Source organism: Mus caroli, chromosome 3 (genome assembly GCF_900094665.2).
Source record: "Mus caroli chromosome 3, CAROLI_EIJ_v1.1, whole genome shotgun sequence".
Taxonomy (NCBI): Eukaryota; Metazoa; Chordata; class Mammalia; order Rodentia; family Muridae; genus Mus; species Mus caroli.
The window spans coordinates 126,260,165-126,285,420 of record NC_034572.1 but is presented as its reverse complement, the minus strand read 5'-3'; the positions used below and the strand labels follow the sequence as shown (position 1 = coordinate 126,285,420).

General features: G+C 42.5%; 1 protein-coding gene and 1 pseudogene across 2 annotated transcripts in view; both read right to left on the bottom strand.

Moving 5' to 3' along the window:
• Window positions 1–3,383: 3,383 nt before the first annotated feature.
• LOC110291929 lies at window positions 3,384–13,017 on the bottom strand (annotated as a pseudogene).
• A 686-nt stretch (window positions 13,018–13,703) lies between these two features.
• The window catches only part of Tbck (TBC1 domain containing kinase), a 149,438-nt gene continuing 137,885 nt past the window's right edge, over window positions 13,704–25,256 (bottom strand). For both annotated transcript variants that reach the window (XM_029474919.1, XM_021157536.2), the window contains exon 26: window positions 13,704–17,226. In XM_029474919.1, the coding sequence (XP_029330779.1) occupies window positions 17,116–17,226 (111 nt within the window). In that variant the 3' untranslated portion in view covers window positions 13,704–17,115. The remainder of the gene's footprint in view (window positions 17,227–25,256) is intronic.

Sequence of the window (25,256 nt, the reverse complement as noted above, 5' to 3'; positions counted from 1 at the left end):
AAAAATTCAGGTGACAGCAGATGCTGGCGAGGATGTGGAGAAAGAGGAACACTCCTCCATTGTTGGTGGGATTGCAAGCTTGTACAACCACTCTGGAAAAGTCTCTCTTTTACAGCCTGCTTTCTAGTCAGCCCTCTTCCCTATCCCAAGCCAGGGAATCTAAAACTTCATTGTTTCCTTCGAGTCAGCCTCAGCAACCCTCCTCCTCAAGTTACAGAGAAACCAGAGACTAGAATTTATTCAAGTGGATGCCACGCCCCCATCTTTCTGCCATTGGCCAGGTTGTTCCCATCCTTCCTCAAATCATGTTCTGGGACCTTTGATTTTTTTCTTGCTACAAATGTGCAAATCTCATTATTTCTACAAGCTAACAAACTATTGTAATCTTCCTCACCCCTAAATTCTCTCTGTGGCTTCTACTTCCTTTCATTTAACCTTCATAATTACATCTCTAGACTGCCTGTTTTCACTCCCAATGTACACCTCGATCCATTGCAACCTGGCTTCCACGCCAGTGAAATCACGCCCATCAAAGTCTGGGCATCTAGTGCAGTGCCAGTGCCACGCACTGGGCTAAGCAGCTAAGATGCAGAGGGGCCATGGTACTCCCAGCACCCCTGTAATTTACAGTCTAGTTGGAGAGGCAGTTTTTGAAGCAAATTAACTCGGATACCGATACACAGTTGGAAATGAAGCTATTGTGAAGGAGAATAGAAAATAGATATTGACTTTTAAGTGTCCACAGACAGGGAGTCTGGGGGTGGGGGAGAAGAGGGGAGTGATGCTTGAGTTGATAGAATAACCAACCACTTCTAATCCCTTGAACCTTCTGCTGCTTTTAGTACTTCTGACCGCCTTGTGCTAAACTCTAGACTCTTGTCTAGGTTTCTTGCTTCATCATCTCCCAACTCATTGGTGTCGTTCCTGACCTCCTCATTTGGCACTGTTTGTGACTTTGTCATTAGCTTCTTGTCTCACTCAAGTCAGTCTCAAAGCATCCACAGCTTCAGGCTCCTTTAGGCTCTGAGCCGTCCTTCACATTAGATGCCCTTCCCAGGTGGTTTCCTCTAAGCCTTGGCCTTTATCTAAGCTGCCTTCTGGCAGTTCCATGTGGATTTCTACTAATCGTTGAAGTCTAGAGTGTAAGAGAATCTATCTGCCTCTTCCTAGTCCACATCACAGGTGCTGAAGCTTCCATCCTGTCGTAACCAATCAGACTCCACCCTCTTCCAGTTTGTGTTCTCACCCATGTACAGAGCGTTTTAAAGATGCTGCTGAGCATGGTAGATCCCACGTTCTGAAGAGCATGGCTTCTCTGCTTTCACGTGTAGCCCCATATTGCAAATGACAGCCCAACCCAGGACAATAACCACTCAGTGCCCTCTTAGCCCCACTCCCTCATCTTTTGAATGCTCTATTCCACCATCGGACGGAAGCTAATGTTTAAATAGTGGTGCTGCTCAGAGTTCTCCAGTGCAGTCTGTTTAGGTCCTGCTTAGTTCTATCCCTGCCGCTTGCTCACCCAGTCTTCTTTTGGGGTAGGAGGGTATGTCCAAACTGAGCCTTTATCTCTGCCCCTCCACAGCCACCCAAATCCAGGCACCTGTAAACTTGGGTTCCCTTGCTCACAGGCTGAAGGGTTATGGAATTCTTGCACAGCCCAGGCCAGCTTCTCAGTGCATTTCTTCATGTTGCTCATCTGCAGCTGGGGTTTCTTGCTTCTAGTTGCAGTCCTCTTTTACAGAGCAGAGTAAAACCCGTAATCCTAATTAAGTCTCAGGAAAAGTCTCCCATCTGTTCCCTGACTCTTCAAGGACTTCACTGGTATCCTCCCCGCTTTCCTTGAATTTCATAGCCCATCATTACCATTTAGACACCAATAAAGGAGGTGACCTCTACAAGCCAGAGAAACATATGTCTCACTTGTGACTGCAGCCATGGCTTGCACTTTGATGGCGGCAGGAGACTCCAGGAGCAACTCAGCCCAGACGTGGGGATGCAGAGGATGACCAGGGTCAGCCAATTCTTCCCTCTGTGACAGTTACCTGTGAAGCAAAGTCATTAAAGCAATAGCACAGAAGTGAACACTGATGTTCAGCCAGATTAAATTACATGCCTCAAGCCACAAGACCAGGAAGAGACAAGCCAAAGTCCCCATCTAATGGCTGGTGCATAGGCTTTTCAACTGCATGCTGCAGTAGAGTCAGCTATCTGTGTGAAAGGTATAATCAAACCTCTTTCCAACCACTGCAATGCATAAACAAACAAACGAACAATTTAGAAGGCCAGGCATGGCCATATGTCTTTAATCCTAGCATTGAGAAGCAGAAGCAGGCAGATCTTTTGTTGTTACAGGCTAGCCTGGTCTAGACACCAAATTCCAGGCTTGCCAAGGCTGGGGAACAAAAGGAAAGTAAAAGAAAGAGAACGAGAGAGAGAGAGAGAGAGAGAGAGAGAGAGAGAGAGAGAGCTAGAGAGAGAGAGAGAGCGAGAGAGAGAGAGAGGAGGAAGGAAGGAAGGAAGGAAGGAAGGAAGAAAGGAAGGAAGGAAGAAAGGAAGGAAGGAAGGAAAGAAGGAAGGAAGAAAAAGAAATAACCCAGAAGTGCTCTTGGAGCAAATGCCATTAGTCCTTAAGATATTTAGAAAATATCTGAAGTAGCATTATAGATAAACAACTATCCTACCAGATTTAACTTCTAGTTTTAGCTAGTATAAGCATTTGTAATAATACACATGTTTAAAGTAGTTTTAAAATTGGAAGCTCAAATGGAAAACTTGTTATCTTAAGACATTGTTTTGGTTTTGGTGTTGGTTCTTGGTTCGGGTTCCTTCCAGGAAGGATTGCCACCACTGTGATGTAGACCGATAAGCTTGTGAATTCTCAGATACAGCAACTCATTCATTACTAGCAGCAATACTGGAGCAGCAAGGGAAAGACTTATTTGTGCTTAGTGGCAGGAAAATAACTTTATTATCTTTGCATTAAGGTGGAGCTTTTGCTGAGGCTGAGGGTCCCCGAAGACATCACCGCCGCCGATAGCCGTGTTGACTGTGGCATAGGAAACATGCAAAAGGACGAAGCACCCTCTGAGGCAGGGCAGGAGAGAGTGCTGACGAGAGGCAGGCGTTGAAAGGGATTTCAGCTGGCATCTCCATAAAGTAACTCAAAACAGGACTCAAAAGGAGGTGGTGCGGGTCTGCAGCCATCACGTCGCGGCTCTTTGCAGTAGCAGGGTAGAATGTTGCGCACAGAGTTGGAGGAGCTACAGCAGCTGGCCAGAGTCCCGCAGCTGTCAGGATATCTGGCAAATAACCCCGGCAATGAGGTGCCATTTCCTAACTGTTCAGCAAGGATCAGACAGGATTACACAGTGCCCACCCCACTAGCGTTTCTGTGCCTGGCAGCCTGGATTCAGGGCCAGCATCAGAAAGGATGGGCCCAGTTTCCTTCTTTCTGGCTCCTCAGACGCCTGCTGTGAGCCTGTGCCCTTCTGCTTCAGCTGGTTAACTTCTACTTTAATGGGTGGAAAAAGACCTGAAGCGTCGAGAAGTTATGAGGTTTACTGGGCCTTTAAGGGTGAGCCAATAATTAGGTGAAAAGCTCTCCTCTGGGAGGTTAGTTATACATAACACAAAAACAGCTCTTTTTTTCCCCCCTGTCATTACTAGTGCGTTCCACAGTGTGCCTCTAACCTAGTTTCTCCCTTAGACTTCATGCCAACCCTGCAAAGCAGGCCTGAATCAATCCCATTCAACCCGAAAGAAAACTGAGGCTGACTGGGACAGAGCAACTTGTTTGTCCTCCTAAGAAGTGGTCCCATTAGGAGCAGCCTTGGCCCACAGCTTCTGTTTGTCTGTGTAGATTTAAACAACATCCACAGGCCTCACTATCCTCTACCAGGGGTCCGGCCTAATGCCTACTACATTCAAATAACTTCCCCAGGGTCCAGTTAGACAGTGTTATCAACACGCAGTCTGTCCCTTATGACAAGTGCAGAGGTAGATTTCATTTTGAATTTTTAATATGATCACACTTGATAGCATTTTAACTTTATATATCAAATATTAGGACCTCTGTAAAATACTGGTTATTATATCTGTATCTGGATGTGTTCTACCCCTTTAGAATAGATATCATTGTTTCTGGATTATGCCTTCTTTGTACATAATTGATCCTCTAACTCCTCCCCTCCAGTTCTAACTCCCCCCGCCCCACATACACCTTTGTTCTAACTTACCCTCTCCTGTCTGCCTCACCTCCCCCTACCTGCTCTGTGCAGAGTGACCTTCAGCAGGTGGAGATAAAGACAGCTGCCTTTCATCTCCCATTGATTTCTCCAAGGGGAGCCACAAAGCTGCTTTGAAGTGCAGGGGGGAGCTTCCAGGTGGATAAAACTGAAGGAAGGAGTGGATTTGACATAGAGTTTATCTCTGTCATGGAGGTGTAGATGTTTATGGGGGGTGGGGAATAAAAATGGCCAGATTTTATTAGGGCATCAGAGATTGTAAAGAGATCATGTTTTAAGTTTGGAAACTTGGGTCTAGGTTGGTGGTGTGAGTTTGAAAGGATCTTAGGTCAAGCATCAGTTTAGCATGCGCACTGCAGCAAGCAAGTGGGGCAGGATCGCCGCTCCACCCTCCCGGGCAGCCTTCCCTTGGGTGTATGCTGCAGAGGATGAGCAAGTCCATGAGTTGTGAGAGGATTTATCTGGGGTGTCTATATTTATTGTTTAGAACTTATACAGTTGGTGTTAGACTGTTTGGCTTTACAGTTTGTCAGAACAGTATCATATTTGTATAACCTTTTCCAATTAAGAAATGCTTTCTATGAGTTTCCACATTGTATCAGGAGATGGGTTGGATAAATGCCATCACCCACTTCTGGGCCATGAGGACCCCCTGAAAACTACCCAGGAACAGACAGGAGAGCAGCACAGAGGCAGTAGAGGAATCTAGACTCAGTGGGGGCTTTCTTTCCCTACAGGCAACCTCCTGTGTCCCCCTCTCTCCCTCTCTCTGTCCTGATGCATGTATCGTTTTGTTTTGTTTTGTTTTGTTTTGTTTTGTGTGTGAGGGTGGCAGTTTTCACATCAGGACCCTGAAGCAAAATCATTTGCAAGGAAGGTGTTTGAAGGTACAGTGCTAGAAGCCTGGAGGCCTGGTTATGCACTGAGGGTTGTAGCTTAAGGAGAGATGGTCTGCCACAGTTTCAGAGAGCTGCCCTGAAATGAAAGATCCTTGAGAAATGTCAGCCCTTCTCTCAGGCATGAGAGCTAATCAAATGGCAGTCAGAAACCCCGGGCTAGAGTCCATCCCAATTCCAGCCCCACTCCCAGATATAGATGGAACAGAAGACACCCATGCCCTTAAGGGCCATGGCTTCAGGATGGGTGAAGCTGAATTGGCACATGATCCCAGAGAACATGGCAAATGTGAGGGCCTGGAGTCAAGGCAGATCAGGAGGAGGCCCCTTTACATTTCTCTAGTTTCATTCCCTCCTTCCAATAATATATACCAGTTGTATTTAATTTAGCCCTTTGTTCAAATCTTTAGAGCGATCATTTTGTTTTAGGTGTTGATAAAGTATATACCCAGTGTTATGTGCTTATAAAACCCAGCCAGGTTCACAGGAAATGCCTAGTGGCCTCCCTTTTCATTTTCCTTTTTCTAAAGGTTTAGTCAATAAGAGTGGATCAGTGAGCAAAGACACCTCCTGCCAAGAATGACAATTGGAGTTGGATCTCTGGGACCAACTCACCCTGACATCCACACGCCCTTGGTGGCATATTTGCTGCCAAACCCCATACAATGAATCTCTGTAATTTTAAAATGGGCTAAATAATTATAATAATTAATATCCTCATTAATTTATTCTTTTTGATTTAGCTGAATTTGCCTGGCAATTAAATTTAATGTCTGTTTTTGATAGTGTTTCACTTAATCAAGAGGAACAAATTTAAAATCCATTGCAGAAAGCCATGTGCTTGATTATTTACAGAAAACAGCTTGTGCCTGGATCTGGTGCTGTCTGATGAGATGGCTTCAGTGTGAAGATTTGCTCACTAAATCCCACAAGTCTGAAATGTTGGAGTTGCTACCATTGTAAAGGATTCAGATTAAAACAACAGGTCCAGATTTGTAATGAGACGGACGGGCTAACGTACCAAAACCATTCCTTTTAATTTCACTTACATATATACATGAGTTTTACAGGCAAATGCTTGGAAAATGCTTGCTCACTGGTTTTATAAAGTATTAACTACCAATAGAAGCTTCCCATTTTCTGTCTTTTGAGAGATAATGGCAAACATCTTTATATACATCTCTGTCTGTGCCTCTGTCATCTCAGATGCTGTGGGACTCATCTGCTTGGAGTTCTTGTTAAGGAACTTAATGGAGGAGAGGCAGGGGCCTTGGATATTTTCCTGGCCACTATGGAAGTACCCCTCTCACGCCACTGATTTGTGACTGACTGATTAGCACAAACCAAGTAACTATCAGACAATGATGCCATTTTGGTATAAAAGCAAAACAACTTTTTTTATAAGCAGACAGACTACCAGCTAGGAGGACTATACCAGTGTGCTGCTTGATGTGGGATTCCAGCAGCTCAAAGTGGAATGGAAACTGTTGAACAGCGGTCAGCATCTACAGTCTAATTTAGTAAGTTAATTAGATTTTCCCTCCTCACTCTGATTTAGTACTTGTGGTATTTCTTCTGTGAAGACACAGTGGATGAATCCCTGGAAGGATTCAGTACTGGTATGGGTTGCACAGGGTGGCCCCTTGTCTGGCCCCTGGAAGGATTCAGTACTGGTATGGGTTGCACAGGGTGGCCCCTTGTCTTCTAGACCTTCATGCAGGGCCGATGAGGGCTAGTGAGGAACAATCCAGGGAGGAGAACTTCTGGTGTGTCAGAAAAGGTGGAACAGGTTCACAGTAAGGAGATTAAATGCTCACACTGGAAAGAATACTTAGTAAGGTTTCTCCAAGTCAAAAATGGTGATTGCATAAAATAACTAGATCATGGTGACATTCCTTCTAACGCAGCTCAGGCCTCACCCTGTTCTCATCTTCCTTTACCCCTGCCCCAACCTGTTAGCCTTTTTCCTTTTCTTTTTTTTCCTTTTTCCTTTAATGGTTTTCCATAAATTTTTTATTAAGGGAAAAATCGTGGTATTTGTTCAAGGTTGGCTCACTTTATGTAAATAACATAATGACTTTCATTTCCATCATTTTTCTGCAAATGATGAAATATTTTGTGGATGGCCATATTTTCTTTTTCCTCATCTGTTGATGGGTACCTAGGCTCATTCTATAATGTGGTTATTGTGAACAATTATACAACAAACACAGGCATCCAGGTATTGTATCCTGTTATTACTGTAGATGACTTAGAATCCTTTGGGTATATACACAGGAGTGGAAAAGTTGGACCAGATGGCAGCTATTTTTTATTCTGAGGGAGACTCTTTAGGCTGATTTCCATAGGCTGTGAAAATATACATTTTTCATCCTGTCATGTTGTCATACTTACAAATAACTCATGATTACCAAAAAATCATCTTAAAAACAACCCCCTACTAGCCATTCACAATGGTTTGAATGGGAAATCCCCCATAGGCTCACATACTTGAATCCATTGTCCTTGTCTGGTGGCACTATTTAGGGAGATTTTTGGAGCCTTGAGCTGGTAGAGCATTGCTAAAGAACGTCACTGGGGGATGTCTTTGAGATTTTTATAGCCTTGTCCCAGGTGCAGCTCATTCTCTGCTTGTATTTGTGGTTAAAGCTAGGATCTCTCAGCTTCTTGCTCTGTTCACCTGCTGCTGCCATGCCTTCCTTGCCATTGTGGACTCTCCCTCTGGAATCATAATCCAAAATGAACTCTTCCTTCATGCGTGGCTCTTGGTCACTGTGTCCTATCACAACAACAGAGAAGTAACGAGTGCACCCCTGAAAGCCGAGATTTGCTTCCTGATGTGCATCACTCTCCAAAGCATCCTTTGCCATCTGCCCTTAAGAAAGGGACATATTTCTTTCTAATCTTCAATGATTGTAAATAGAGATCATGGTATGGATGCAATCTATATGCATTTATTAATGATCTGATAATGATTTCAGAAGAAATATGGCATCTCACAAGTAATACATTATCTAGATAGCTTATCTCTGAGCATAGAGACATCTTTAAGCCATCAAATTACCTAAATTGTGACTATTTCTTCCATGATTAATAGACCCAGCAACTAGCCTCCCTCTCCACCAGTCTCCTTTCATATCTGACTGGAGACTTTCCAATCCCTTGAACCTGGTCCATGGGCAAGATACAAAGAATGACTATGGGCCAACTTTTGTGCTAGACATAAAGGATTTAATTGCTGACAGTTTTCTGGAAAATACTCTCTTGAAATTGAAGGAAGAACCGGAAGAATCTCCTTTTAGACTGGCATATCAGTTACACTCCACACATACATTCTGTTTGACAAATATCCACTTTAATTATGTAGGGGGAGAGACATGGGCACCCTCTCTAAGATGATAATGAATGGCATCACCATGTCATAGAGTGGGGAGCCAGATCAATTTTCAGTGCTTCAATTTTGTAACCAATATAGTATATAACATTGATGCTGTCCCTAAGTTGACTAGACATAATAGAGTGTCATTTTCTTTGTCTATCTGTATATGATAAACAGAAACTAGGCTAGGATTCAGGGAGGTAGAGCAATAACTTTGCATCTGTTCCCACCAGCTCCATGATCTCTGTTTATAGTCATCTTTAAAATTCCCTTCTATTTTTACTTTAATGATTTAGAATTTATAAATAATATGACCCAAGGATGGTTGAAATCGATGTGCTGGTAAATGTTACTGAGTGGCTCGCAAAAAAGAGAAAGCTCCAAATTGTGACAGTTGTCCATTTTCATGATGTGAATAGTCATGAGATGGCTGATTCTGGGCTACCAATGTGAGATCCCTACCAAAGGCATTTGGAAGAGATTGACACAGGTATCTTCACCTACTAGTAACTAGTTCCTGCATAGTGTAGAACTTAAGTTACTAAGGTTTTCTTCCCCAAATGACTGAGATGTATGTTGATATAATTGAGAAAAAAATAGTAGTCAAAAAAGTATTCAAATATAATGAAAAAAAAAGTCACTTTTGCATCCTTTTCTTAGGACTTCATGTTATGGTCACACTAATTTGCTGCTTGAAAGGCTGGTAGTCCATACTCTGTCTTTTAAAGAAAGCTTTATCCATATGGTAATATTTTTAAATGGTAACTCCCCTTTGTCTGAAACAGTATTTATAATCTGACCTAATACTTTAAATGCTTTTGTTGTAGTTCCAACAGCAATTTTGAGCCAAGATAGGGCAGCAGTTTTAACCCCACCACCCAGAGGATTAATGTGTATATCCTGGAAAGTTGGCAGTGTAATGCCTGGTACCCATCCATGCTGTTTGTCATCAACAGTGGGCAGTAGAGCAGAATTATTGCAATGCTGCAGACAATGCCAGCTAAAAGTATACTGACCTAAAGGGATGTGACATTAAGCAATTAATCATCTGAGGTACATCTGCATTATTCACAATTGAGAGGTAGTGGGTGGCCAACGGCATATACTGTGCATGGCAACCATAGGACAGGTAAGGGTTGCAAGTCTTCTACATAAAACCCAAGTGCTTGTAAAGCGTCTTTAGTCTCCATGGTGAACCTCTAAACAGAAAGAAATATTAAATGCCATCTTGTTTCTCTTCTTTATACAAGTCTTTATCAAGAAAAATGACAAGTTTGAGTAATGGTAGATACATTTAGAGGCAGCAAACATAGCTGTGGGATTGCTGCTCATGACTGACAGGAGTACAGAGCCAATCCTGTGGGGGCAATGCAAAGGTCTTCTTGCCTTAGTGAATTCCAGGGCAAAAGACCACCGTAGAAACTCCTCAGGGAAAACTCTCAGTAGAAACCTTAAAAGAGGTATCATTTTTATTATTATTTGGAAGAGGAAAAGGGATGGGCCAAAAAGAGGTTTGGAACTGTATTGCCTGTTCTAAATCTATCAGACTACAATGGGTTGATTTCTCCACTTTGAGAATCTCAATGTCAGTCTCCTCTGTAGCTTCTCTCTTCAGTGGACAATTCTTTCTAATCAGTGCATGAAGCAGAGTTTTATGAAGTTGTCACTTTAAAGTCTTAAATGAACTCCCTTTCAGGACAATCAAGGTGATGTCATGTGCTACACATCAATTACTGCATACATACTCTGCTGGTACCTGCTACACAATGAACCTCTTAGGTTTCCCTCCCTCTAGTTCTCCCTCCTTCCTTCCTTCCTTTCTTCCTTCCTTCCTTCTTTCCTTCCTTCCTTCCCTTATATAAAGTGGCATCTTCTTAATTTTGCATACTTTTAATTTCAAAGTAAAAATAAACACCCTCACAATACATAAGACCCAACCCTGCTATTTTGTGGGAGGGTAATTTTCTGTCTTAGACACAAGGACAGGACAGAAGAGATCCTATAGACATGAGCAGAGCCAGGTGGGTAAAGGCTCGTCAAGGCTTCTGGGGAAGTCTAGTCTAGTCTACTTTTTTGATGCAAGAGGCATCCTTTTATTTTTATTTTTTATGTGAGTACACTGGCACTGTCTTCAGACATACCAGAAGAGGGTATTGAATCCTATTACAGATGGTTGTGAACCACCATGTGGATGCTGGGAATTGAATGCAGGACCTTTGGAAGAGCAGTCAGTGTTCTTAACCACTCTCCAGCCCTGGCAAGAGGCATCCTTATCACCCTCAAGTGGGGAGAGGAACTGGGCTCCTCTGCTGTCACCCCATATTCATCACTGCCCAGGACTAGTGTGATCATGAGGCAGATGGAGTTGGAGTGGGTTTGGGGATCCTCATGTGAGTAACGGGGGGGGGAGAGGGGGAGGGAGGGAGGGAGGGAGGGAGAGAGAGAGAGAGAGAGAGAGAGAGAGAGAGAGAGAGAGAGAGAGCGAGAGAGAGCGAGAGAGAGCAGAATAGTTTCAAACAGCAGCACCACGAGGTCCTTGACAGCTTTGTCATTTTGGTCCACCTCAGCCTTCTGAGGGTCTCCACAATTGGGTAATCAGGATTTGTCTCTAGGTCCTCTTTGTTCATCATGTAGCCCATTGTAGAGTTGTCTTGAAGTGCCTGAATCTTCATGATCTGCTCCACGTTTGCTGTCCTGCCACAGGTTCTCATCACAATGCAGCAGGGTAAAGACATAAGCCTCATGGAGATTGTCCCCTTCTTAATCTTATCCAAGATCTCCTTCATGAGTTTGCAGAGATTCTCAAATGTTTCCTTGCTCTCCTCCATTTTCTTCTACTTTTCCTCATTTTCTGGAAGCTCCAGGCCCCCCATAGTCATTGAGACCAGGGTCTTTCTAATTTCTTGAGCTACTGCATACAGTACTTGCCAATAGGATCAGTTAGATACACCACTTTAAGGCCCAATCTCTGCACATACTCCTCAGGGTTGGCCACCTACTCCTTGCTCTCATCAATGATATAGCAGATGGACTTCTGTGTCTCTTTCATATGAGGCACATACTTTGATAGGGAAGTTATCTTATCTCCAGACTGAGAGGTGTAATAGTGGGGGAGCTCAGAGAAGGGCTGATGGTTAATAGAATCATCATGGACTCTGAGCTTTAAATTCTTCAATAATGCCTCATAAACTTTCTTGAAGATCTGTTTTCAACCAAACACTTCAGTGTTTTTGTGGATGGCTTGCAGGATCTTGCTCTGCTAGAATATATCTTGGGAGATATTCAGGGGCAAGTCCTTGAAATCAACCATAATATGCATAAAGTTGAGGTATTCAGGAATCAGCTCCTCACAGCTACCCATAATGAACACACAAAAGTCATACAGTTTGATGTCATTTTTGTTCTCAAAAAGGTCACAGGGAGCTCAATAAGGAATGAAGAGCAACACCCTGAACTCCAGTTGGCCTACAGAGAAGTACTTGACTGCCCAGTGGTCTTTCCAATCATTGGTAAGGCTCTTAATAGAATTTACCACATTTCTCTTGAGTGATTCATCGGTGTTTCTTGACCAAATCGACAGTCTTATTAAACTCTACCTGATCAATATGTTCTCCTTAATCTTGTTTGTTTTCCTTTTTTTTATTTTTGCCACTGCCATCCTCATCTGATCCTACATTTTCACTCTTAGGCTTCTCCACATCATCCTTATCTTCCTCCTCTTTCTCACCTTTCTCTTCCTCTGCCTCATCATCACTGACTTTCTCTTGTTCCTTTTCCAAATAGAGTTGATGGAACAGCCTATGGACCACGAGTGTTTCTTCACCACTTCCTTGGTTCTCCTCTCCTCTAAGTACTCTGGTCTTCTTTGAGATAAAGGATCACTTTGGTGCCCCCAGCCAACGGGCTGACTATGGTCTGTACAAACTGAAGGATCCACCAGCAGAAGACGCCCAGGCATACTGCTTATCATCATTGTTCTCTGTGATCACAACTACTCTACCACTAGATAGACTGAATAGAATCCAATACCCAGCTACCAATCATGGAGATGCCTGCACCAACCTGGAGAGCCTCCATGAATGCGTTTGTGCCAGACTTCGCAATAATTTCTAAGTTATGAACGAGGTCAGCCACAATCATGCCAATGCCTGTGTCCACCAATGTCAGTGTGTATTCCTAAGGATTGGGCATGGTGTCGATTTTCAGCTTTAACTCTGTCTAACTTGCAAGGGTCTGTGAGGCTCTCAAAGTGAATTTTGTCTAAAGCATCAGAAACATTAGAGATCAACTCCTGAAGGAAAATTCCGTTGTTTGAATAGAATGTCTTGATGATGAGGGACATGAGCGGAACAGTTTCTACCTGAAAGGCAAAGGTCTCCACCTCTTCCTCTCCATGGCGCACTTCCTCAGGCATCCTGACAGGAAAGCTAAGTAGTAATACAGAGCAGGGTAGACCTGGACTGCATCGGACTTCATGCCACGCCTAGGCTGCACAGGGTTTACTCAGGAGCTTGTTTTCATTTCTGGCATGCATATTTCTTTGTCAATCTTAAGTATTAGGTATTTTATAAATTAAAGATGTCATGTGATTCTGTGTTTTGGAAAGTGGATGGAACTCATTTAACTCACCATGTTGGAGGTTACCTGTTCCAACTTACAGAATTATCAAAGAGCTGAGTGGAAACTCATACTTAGTAAAATGAGATGCCAATTTAGTCATATGCCATTGGGCTCTAGATCAGTTTAGAAGGAAAACACACTTACTATGGGGTGGTTTTTCTCCTTCGATATACATTTTTTAAAAAGCCCCAAAAGTTGAGCTCAGTGCTATCCTGCCGGAGTGTCTCTAAGGCGCTGTGGTGCTAAAGCTCATTATCACTGACCTGAAAGGAGCTCCTGTTTTACCATGGAACTCAAATGTGAACAGGTAAGAGCAAAACGGTGCAATGTCTGTCTCTAGAAACATGAAAAGAATATCTGGTCAGACTCTAGGCTATTAATAAATCACAGAGGGCTGAAGAGACACCACTATTGTTGGATCATGAAGAATAAATAAATGTGTGGCTGCTGATGGTGGTAAGGGCACCGTGGATAGACGAGACTACAGGTACCAGAAGTGGCTTTAATAGTGACAGAGTAGGGGTCAATAATATACCATAAAGGACTCCTACACACCACAGGTTTACTTTAAGAAACACTTGCTAAGGTCCACTTTATTGAGATGATCTGCCACAGGTCAGCATGCTGTATTACTTGTTCTGTTTCTGGGATAAAATACCCTGACAGAAACAGCATAGGATAGGGGGTATTTTTGCTCACAGTTTTAGAATACAGAATATCACAGAAAGTTGTAATAACAGAAGCTTAGGCTTGTTGGTCACATTACATCCTCAGTCAGGACACAGGGAGATGAATGATGGTGCACAGCGTTCTTTCTCTCTTTATTCCATTCTGAACCCCAGCTACTGGAATAGGACCACTCATAGTTAGGATGGGGCATCCCATTTCAATCAACCCAATCTGGCAACTCCCCCATAGAAATGCCTAAGAGGAGTGTCTCCTAGGTAAGTGTAGACCCTGTCAAGTTGACAATATTAACCATCATAGACACCTTGAATGTTGTAGTTGAGAATATTAAATATTACTTAAAATTTATATGTTAAAACATTTCCCCATCATTTAGAACAAGCCTAAATGTGTTGTTTTAAGAAAAAAAAATCACATGAAAGATCCTGATGGAGGTGAACCACATCTCTCCCTTATAGTTTTCTTTACAACGCTCATGTCTTCACCCTCTTCCATCTGTCACTCTGACCAGTCACACCTGGGCCACTCTGAGAAAGGTAAGAGGGGGAGCAATTCTGAGTTGATTATCAGTGCTACAGTCTTCCTGTGGAGACAGTCAAACCACCAAAGACCGAAGAAAACCAGGAGCACTGACGAGGTTCATGTTGGTCAGAAAATGGGGTTAGACAATGGTAGTCATTTTTTTTCCTAATCCTCTTTGTTTTCCTTTACAAACTATGTAAAAATCACAAAATGATAGTTATTGGTCACATTAGTATCTTGCACAGTAACTAATTCAAAAGATATTTGGTGAATAACCAAGTATAATTTAATTGACCTGGTTATCTTTACGCAAAAGTGAAGTTAGGTCCTTGTTTTACTCCAGGCACAAAAATGAAATCAAAGACCAAGTAGAGGCAAAATGGCTGCAAATAAATACAATATTTTGGTTTGGGGTCATGAAAATGTTCTGGAATTAACTACTACCAGGAACTACAGTACAATGTTATGAATATAACAAGTCACTGAATCACCTAGGATAAAAAGGCGAATTTTATGGTTTGCAAAGTATAGTTTTACATAGATGTAAGCTGAGGAGATGGCTCAGTGGGTAGAGTGCTTGTCTTTCAAGTATGGAAACCTGAGTTCAGATGCCCAGAACCCAACTAAGTAGTTGGGCGCGGCAGTGGTGTGTAATCCTAGTGTGGAAGGTTGGATACAGCACGACCCCAGGAGCTTGCTGGCCTACTGCTGAGCTATTAACATTCTAGTCTACAGCCCCAAACAAAAATAACAAAGAAAAGTTGGAGAATAAGTAGGTGACACCATAGGTGTACCACCATAGGGTACCTGCACCCACACCTGTGTACTCATAAGATTAAAAACAGATCCAAGTAAAATAAAGGCAGCAACAGTTGCAGAATGAAGTCCAGGCCCAGACGCTTGAGGTTTTTGTACAGATGTTCAGAGTAGACAATCTTCACACTGACGGAGAATGGAAGGTACCAAGAGTGGACACTTTTGAAACAACATCCAAAATAGTCAAAGGATGTATTTCAGAAATATGTTCCCATTTCAGAAATCTGAAAAAAAAATGTTCCTCTTACAAATGATGAATGTCTTTGTCTTTCTGACTCCATATTGTGGTCTCACACAATTGTGGAGTTTTAGATTCGGAAGAGCTCAGGACCTAACTTTTCCAACCCTGGGGCCGAGGCTGCTGCTGGCTCTCCGTACACGTTCTCGTTCTCTTCTCCTCACACTGCAGTCAGGCTTTCAGAGCTGGGGAGCTCTGGCAACCCAGAGGCTGCCATCCCAGCTTCCTTCAGCATTCCCTGGGTGCCGCCATGCGAGTCCAGGCTGGTCACTGGTGAGGCAGTGGAGGGAGTGTGCAGCATCAGCTTGTGCCTTTGAAGGGAATGCAATGCCTCTTCCTTCTCTTTCCTGCTCACCTTTTCTTCCTGATTTCTTCCTACTTCTGCCTTCCCTGTCTTGCCTTCCCACTTTCATTTCTTTCCTTCTAGACTGCGGATATAATGATGGAAGCGGAGGAGCCTTTTTTTTTAAATTGAAAATAACTTCTCATTTAATATGCTCTGCTCAGTTTCCCTACCTACCTGTCTCCCAGCTCTTTCCCACCCTTCCAACGCCACCCTTTTTCATCATTTAGAAAACTTACCAGAACAAAACAAACAAAAACAGCACAAAGAAATACACACATATACATATACACACAAATAAAACCAATAAAACCACAACATCAGAAACAATACCACGTAAGAAAAAAATAAAGGTAAAAAATGCCAAACAAAGCAATATCAAACAGAAAAAAAATCTAAAAATACAACTGAGTTCCTATTTTGTTGGCCATCAACTGCTGGGCATGGGGTCCAACTCTGTGTGGTTTGTATCCCCAGGGAGATTGCTCTGCAGAAACTCATTTTTCTTTGTGAGTGGTTACCAACTGGCTTCTTGGTGAGGGACGGGCTTGTGTCCATTTCCCCACTCAGCACTGGGAAACCACCTGGCTTAGGCCTCTGTGTGCTGCCACAGTCTAAGGAGCTTTCGTGTTCACAAGAAGAAAAGCGTTCTGTGGTCAAGCAGCAGAAGCTATCAGCTCTGTACCACTGTGCAGGCAAGGAAGCAGTCGCTGTCCGTGAAGACTTGAGTGTGTTAGATCAGAAAAGCTGTTTGAGTCATTCTTTGAGTTTCTTGCTATAGAAGTGGACAAATATGTTACCAAATATGACCGGTCTCTGAAGGTCCATTCTCTGAGATTGCTGCTACCACAATGGTCTAAACACATACACACACATGCACATATACACATGTACACATACACATGTACACACACACACACACACACACACACACACACACACACCTTGTTTGTGAGTTAACAAATGCCACATTTACTGTGACTAGCTTTCTACTTTCTGCCATAAGGAAGAGGTGGTGAAACACATATTTTCTAAACACCTTTGTTAAGACAGTCTGCTCAGTGCACTGGACGGCAGCTTTCTCAGTTCATTGTGGATTCTTGAGAGTGCTAAATTTGCCCTGTCAGCTGAATTCCTCTGGCTTTATATGGCATGATCGGATTTCACTATTAAGGAAAGTCTTTTAGCAATCAATAGATGAGCAATCAAATTTCTTGCCTAGATATGCGATGATTTGAGTCATGATTTCCAAAAGCATCTCATGAGAAAACTTCGAAATGCAGTGGTCTGATGTCCACTTGTGTCTCAGTGTGACAGGCTGTGAGGGGGTGATGGCACTCTGTCTTGTCAGCCATGTACTTGGTCCTTCATATCTGAGGAGAGGGGACGGTGAGGAGGCCTGTTGGCCTGATCTTGTTAATGCCGCCGTCTAGAATGCAGACTCTTGGGTATTTCATCTTCACCAGATGAGCTGCAAACTGCCAAGAGAGGACAGACAGTGTTACAGGGATCACCCAGAGTATTGCTTTCACGTCCTGTGTGTATCAGGCGGGGAGAGACAAAGGCATTTTTATAGCAGTAGTTTATTGCTGTCACTTTTGCATAGCTCATTCATTTGTCTTTTAGTATAAATTAAATCATATATTTATTTCTAACAAAAAAGCTTTGTTATGAAGATAAACATGTCTCTTTGTTACCTTATGTGCTTTAATAAGTAGCCACTGTAAATAATTTCCATGCAGTGTAAAGGCTGTAGAGATTAAGCTCTTCCTAGTTGGTTAGCCTCTCTCCCAGGGATTTACTGCTATTCCTTTCTGTTGTTACTCTGAAACCTTCCATGAAATCTAAGCAGTACCAAATATATTTTGAAGAAGTTTTGATTATATATATATATATATATATATATATATATATATATATATATATATATGTGTGTATATATATATATATACATATACATACACACACACACACACACACACACAAACACAAACACACATACCTTAAACCTCTCTAAATGAGTCTAAGGCAGGCAATTCAGGGACAATTGTACAAAATAGTGTCTTAAGACAAAAGGCTAAAGGTGTCAGTGTGTAGGCAAAGTATATGCTGATGGACTGCGATTGCAGCGTTCCTTACTGCAAAGAGACACAGATAAATGGATGTCAGTACTGCTGGCCATGCCTCTTTCTCCACCATGCTCTGTAGGCCCCCAACAGTCAAGTGGCCATTTACAGATGGGGATCTTTAGTCCTAAGCAGTGCTGGAGAAATTGTGCTACTGCACGTTGGAAGCTGTCAGGCATCTCCCTGCCCTGCTGGCTCACTAATCTTTGGAACTTGGTCCTCAAGAACAGTGGCAGCAGACTCATCCACCTGAATGCACAGGCAGCACTGCCTCTTACCGTATGATTACTGACACAGCTGCATTTCCCACATGCAGCTGTACAATTACCATGGAGCTTGGAAATCCAAGACAACATAGCATTACCAAAAGGGCCTTGTGGGTAAGCCCTCAGCTTTCAGCACTCAAGAACACTCTGGAAGTAAGAAAATGAGTGAGTAGAGAAGGACCACTGCACCCTTGACTAATCTCTTAACGAGTGCTGTCAAGCTGGAAAGACGTCTATTGTAGATGACAAACACGGGGTTGCTATAAAGCTGAGACACTGGGATGGCAAAAGAGGCAGAGGGGAAATCTCAAACAGGTCTGAAAAGGCAAGCAGAATGGTGAGCTCCAGGAGACAGAGCAGTTCAGATTGCCATGACAGGATGCAAGCTGAATTTCAGTAGAAGGGGGAAAAAAAAATAAAGCAGCCGTTGGATTTCCATGTGAGGTTGGGAGTTCTGCTCTGAATCTTTGTGGTTCCAATCATTCATGTTTAATACTGGTCCTGTAGCAGAACCATAGTGATATTCCTCCATCTTTTCCAACTCTAGCTTTCTTTTCCATCTGCTCATTTACTTGTTCATCTACTAGTTATACATTTCCCTGAGTGTCTAGTCAATACTCTACACTGTTCTAGGCTTGGGGTGTTTATGAACGGAGGAAATGGTAAGGAAACAATTAATGGAATGCAGTATGGGATTACAAGAGCAGCTGTTTAGGGCACTTAAGAGTTTCTGAATTTAACAGGTGTTGGGGAAGCTGTCTCATCCCCCTTCATACTTCATCACTCTTTCATTACTGACTCCTGAAGTGAGTAGGAATTCAAATTTGACGGTGAAAATTGCTACACTGATGATACAATATTTTGGTGATTGCTTGAGGTAAGAGAGAAAAGAAAGGGCTTTGAAGCTGCTGGGTGTGGCTCTCAGTTTGATACAAAGTCAAACCCCCACGAGGATCTGTAGTGAGACAGAAAAACCACACAAGTAGGCAAATGTTTCTATTCTTCCCTCTTCTCTGGGCAGACCTTCAGCAGCATCAGCAAATGCTGGAGGGACTGGGCACTGGAGGTGAAGTCTGGAGATTGCAGACTTCACAGGAGAACAACACAGCTGGACATATTGAGCAGTACCCTCGATGGAAGTTCAGGGTTCTCCAGTGGGTTGAGGATAACAACAGCCCAACTGTCTGGGTGCTGTCAGTAAGTAGCAGTATCTAGGTCCATGCCAGACTAATAATAAGTTTCTGAGGCTGAACTTCAACAGCAGTTGTTTGCTTAGAGCCTACCCTAGCTGATGCCAATGACAGCCAGTATTGAGAAACCAGTACTGAATAATGGGATCCATTAAGGTTGGTTAGTCTGGGACCCAAAGCTCCAATACTTAAGAGTACAGTCCTAGATGGAAGAATGGGGCTGTACAGCCAAGGTCTGTTATGCAAGACAGATCTGGACATGCTGGGAGAAGGTTTAGAGACGTTTAGACTGCATGGATGAAGGTCTTGTGTTTTTATCCTAACTCTTGTGGGTACTCCTGGGTACTGGTATGCACTTCTAGAGCTTGGGTAAGCACACTTCAAACCATACTGTGTGCACAGAGCAGGCTTTTGTAGGTACCATTCTATTTTGTTATCCTTTTTTATCTTGCATCTTAGCTTGGATTAAGAGATAGGCATGTTTGTCCAAAGGAAATCAAGTTCTATGAGCAGGAAAATGAGTGAAATGAAAGTTTTGAGTAGCCAGAGTACTTGAGGTTAACTAAGGCCAGGGCATGCTGAGCTGAGGACAGATAAGGTGCAAGAGAAGCACTGAATTCCCACTTCCTGCAGAGAGCTGAATGGCAAGCGAATGAGCAGAGCAAGCAAACAGAAAGCCCAGGTTCAGCAAGATTTAGGCGAGGAAAAGATGGGGGCCATGCTCATTCACACCACCACAGCAGGACAACTACGCTGCCTGATTTAACCTTTGGCTTTATGAGTTCCAAGTTCATACTGGAGACAGGCCAACTAACACACTGCTCAAAACCAGAGAAACCTTGTCTTATCCACTTGACCTGCCCCATCCTGACTTCCCCAACAATGCTACTTCTGGATAGACATGGTACTGAGCTCAGAAGAACACTGTAGTGAAGAGCTGGGTTATGTACACATTTGAGTGGAGGCTGAAGCTGTGTTAGTCGTATGAGTCCTCCTGGCACTCTGAAACGCTGAAAATATGGCACACATTCAGTATTGCAATATGAGGTCATGGTACATTGGTAATGCATGCGAATTGTTTAACCAATTTTGAAGAATTTGTCAAGATCCTAAGTCATGCAAGTCTGAGATGAGAAAAAGATTTCTCTGGGTCAGTTGTGGTATTGGCTAGAGATAATTTATAGCAGCATGCTGTGGCCATGAGTCCTGCCTATGAGCCTATGACACTGAGAATCACCTCGATTAAACACATTTCTGCTTGTGTCCACGAGGGTACTTCCGTAGATGACTGAGGAGTGGACCTGTCCTGAAAGTGGCCAGCAGTACCCACAGACTGAGGGTCCAGGAGTAAAAGGGAACACTGACATTCCTTCTCTCTGCTCACTGGACTCTGTGCTGAGTGGCTCTGTTCAGCCAATGCCCTTTCATGATAGACCCACTCCTGCATCTATGAGCACAGCTAAGGAATTCACCCTTTCTCTCAAGTCTTCATCACAGCAGCAGCAATTCTGACTAGCACCATGTTGTCTTGCCTGGATCATTGAAGACATTTCTGGGACAGTTCCTGAAGGTCTTGGTCAGTAGACCTGGACATCTTATGAACAACAATGAGAAGCATATGAGATCTGATAAGGGTCAGAGCAACACACTGGAATGACGCATCAAATACGGCACTGACTTCTTCCCATCACCACACAGCCAATGCAATTCTGAATGCGATTCTTCAGTCAAATCCTTCCTACGTTCTTCCTGTAACGGAGGCTAATATTCTCTCCCTGTTATTTTTGTATTCGTGTATTTCATTTTACTTACTGAAGTTCAATTGTACTTTATAAAATGTGAAGTGAGTTTTGCAGAAATGATGCATAGTGACAACTAAGAGGTGGCTACTTGTTCTTCCTTTGAAAGTTACTCAGAGGGCTGGAGAGATGGCTCAGCAGTTAAGAGCATTGACTGCTCTTCTGAAGGTCCTGAGTTCAAATCCCAGCAACCACATGGTGGCTCACACCCATCCTTAATGAGATCTGATGCCCTCTTCTGGTGTGTCTGAAGACAGAGACAGTGTACTCACATACATAAAATAAATAAATAAAACTTAAAAAAAAAAAAAAAGAAAGAAAGAAACTCAGAGCTGAAAGCAGTGACTGCAAAGCCAGGACTGGGAGGCTATGGCCTGGGAGTCACATCATACCCTGCCACAGACATCTGTGAAAGGCACAGGACATAGCAGGGACCCCAGGAGTGGTCCTTCTGCTGCTATGTCACAGTACCACAGATGAGGTACTTTGTGATAAGATTACTTTTAAACAGTTCTGGAATAGGGGAAGTTCAGTAGTCAGTTCAATACTGAGGAATAGGGAAAGCTCCACATCAGGTGAGAACCTCTTGTGCATCTTAACACGGCAGAAAGTCCAACTTCCCTTCTCTCAGGAGCCTTCTGTCATGATACCCAACCCAACACTAGTGCACTTTCTCATGATGAGCACCTCCACACACATACCAATCTGTCTTAGATTAAAGCCATTTAACTCTCCACCGTCTTTCCTGCTTTGACCCCATCCATCCCTTATGGTCTAATCCCCATATGCTGGGGGTAACCTTAAAGGTTCTACATGTCATAATGTTAATAACAAGTGATTTTCAACAGGAATTTGGGCAAGGATGCTGAAACCACAGTTAACAGAAAATTATAATTCTTCATTTAAAAAGGTGAAAGTTTATAAGAAACTTTATTACACAGTTTTATAGACAACTATTCTAATAGTGTCTACGAGATTCCAAATCCTTAATATGGTATACATTAGGGTGACAGCAAACTTTTAGGCATTGTTTCTGGCTTTTAACAATTACTTTTGGGAGCAGAAAAATCTGATAGTACTAGGAGTCTGTCTTAAATAGTTTTTAACATGTTGACTTACATAGAGAGTTACATGACTAACTATAATGAATTAAATCTAAATATTTCTATATTTTAACTTTCTTTTTCTATAGTTGCTACCTTGACTTAATTTCTTCTCATTTCTCATGGTAAACATGTAAGAACAGACCAGAATGGCAAAATTCATTAATCCATAGCTCGGCTTAATGATAATAACTTACACTGGATTTATTTCATTATTGCTCCCATATACTATTGTCCCACTTTTATCTCTTTGATGCAAATTCTGGACAGTGTAATATTTAACACATAAACTATTTAAAAATAAAAAGACTTATAATATATAGAATGACAGTAGTCTTATTACACTTGAAAACTTCAATGGCCAGGTTTGGAGGGTCATCCCTGGAGGTTACAGCTGGAGACTGTTACAAGTTTGAGCCAGCTTGGGCTACACACAGGTTATCTTTAAAAATAAAGAGTGCACCCTCCACACACACACACAGACACACACAGACACACACACCCCAATCTGTCTTAGATAACAGCCATTTAACTCTCCACTGTCTTTCCTGCTTCTGCCCCGCCTCTTACAGTCTAATCCCCCAGTATAATACAATTATACATATAATTAACAAGCCTCTTTTTCAAGATTGCTTTCATTGCTCTGGTCTATAGAAATTCTGGAACCAAATAGTTTCTTTCCTCTTCCCTTTCCTTATTTACTTTCTAGATAGAAGAATTTACATTTACAACATATACAATTCAGATTTAAGAAGCAGACAAATGAGATAGAAGACTGTACTTGGTAAACGCCTGGAAGCACCCATGATCTAGGCCCATAGCCAGTGAGTCTTAATACTTACTAGGTCATAAATACCCTTTTGCCAATCATAGGATAACTGTATTTCTCTCAGGGATAGCATACATGTAAACATATTTTTGTATATTAAATATTACATTAATATTAAATTAAATACCACATCTTAAAAGATTTAAGTCCCACCAGTGATCTCTGTAGAGCAAAAATTTAAAAAGCAAATATGATAGCGGAGTTATTTGAAATAGTTCTTATTTCTAAGAAAATGCACACTGGCTCGTGTTAGAGAATAGCATTTCTGATAAAATTCCATCATCTAATAACACTGTGTGTCAGGAGGCCCAAGGAGTCTTCTGGTCTATTTCCCTTTGATCTGTATATTTGGGAAGTGAATTTCAGCAATAATCATTTTTCATCTTTTGTTTATACTAGACAACTGACAATGGTAAACCCACACTGTGTGCCAGCCCTGGCCCTATCGTGTGGTGTGGACTATGCATAGAATGTATATGGTAAAAACTCAGATTCAAAAGATTTAGGGCTGTGATGGAGCACAGCCAAGTTCCAACCTCTGCAGGTCAGGCGAGAGGGCCCCTGTGCTTGTTGAGCCGCACACATCCCTGTGGGGAGGAGTAATTACGTGGTGGGAGGCAGAGCAGGCAGGTAGAATAACATACTGGGACAAGATAACTTTTCTTCTTAGCAGGGCAAGCAAGTAAGTGCCCAGAGGATGGATTGACATTTGTTATGGAAAACAGATATGAGCTGGCTGTAGAGCTGACCATACCTTAAAGAGAATAATACTTCTAGTAAACATGGTAAGTAAATGGTTGAACTCTAGACTAGTGGGTCAGGGTCTCCTTTACTACATTCCTATATAGATGTGATGACGTGTTACTCGATAGGACTTTGAGGATGGAAAAGCTATGAGGATAAGTGGCTCCTGAATAGGACAGGGCAGTTTTCAGTTCATAGGTCTATCAAAGTAAGCACTGCTCACCATTCAGTCAGCCAGAAGAAGAGTTTTCACTGTTAACATTTATGCAGTGTTCAACACTACACAGTGTTCAAGATGCAATATTAAAACCTTCCTTCTCATATGATATAAACCCACAGACTGAAATGTTCAGTGACAGGAACAGCATGGGGAGACAGGAGGAGTCCAAGGCTGGCCACAGTAAGGGCAAACAGGCTGACAAAGTGGGAAGGGAGTACCTGCAAGCCAACAAAGGATGCTGCCCATTCTCTATCTACAGGTTTGAAAGCAATGATAAAGACATATACTCCACTTTCTAAAAATATAAAAGACTGCATAGGAATTATGATAAAATATATGAATTTGAAGAATTAAGTAGCTATTATCTTGAATTACAGTGGTTTCTATAGAGACAATCTGTATGCTCAATTGGCTTTAAGTATTTTAGGAATCATTTATTCTTTTGAGCATGCAGGTGTAGTAGGATAATCTCCTCAAGACTAGTAGGAAGAGCTTGAGCAAAGGAGGAAGACAGTACTAATAAGAGAAGAGTGCAACGGCCTGGGTCTCTATTGTTCTTATTAAATTCACATTTCGATAGCCATAGTAATAACATTATGAGGACAGGCTTAGGATAGGTGATAGGAGTCTGAGGGTAGAACCCTTATAAATGAACGGTCTGTCTGCTCACATGCCCACCCATCCTTCATCTCCCCCAACCCCATCCTAGACATTGAACACAGGGCCTCATTCACACTTGGCAAGGGGTCTGCCACTAAGTTATATCCCTAGCCTTGGTGCCCTTATAAAACAGTCTCTGGAGAGTTTCCTTACCTCTTTGCCATGGGAAGGCATAGCGAAAAGATGGCTATCTATGAACCAGGAAGCAGGGCCTCTCTAGACACTGAATCCACAGAATCTTGGGAACTGTTTAATTTGGCGAGCCAAACCAGAACTGAGAAAATAAATCAATTTCAATCTCTCTCTGCCTGTCTCTGTCTCTGTTTCTGTGTGTGTATGGGTGTTTCTGTCTGTATCACCCTGGCTGTTCTGTGTAGACCAGGCTGGCCTCAAACTCACAAGAAATCTGTTTGCCTCTGCCTCCCAAGTCCTTTGATTAAAGCATGTGACCCCACCACCTGGTGAAAAATCTCTATTTTTAAAGCCCTACTACTCAATATTTTGTTATAATGGATGGAGTGTGCAGTTTTCACCATTTCTCAAATCATTAATTCCTTGTCATTGTTTTCCA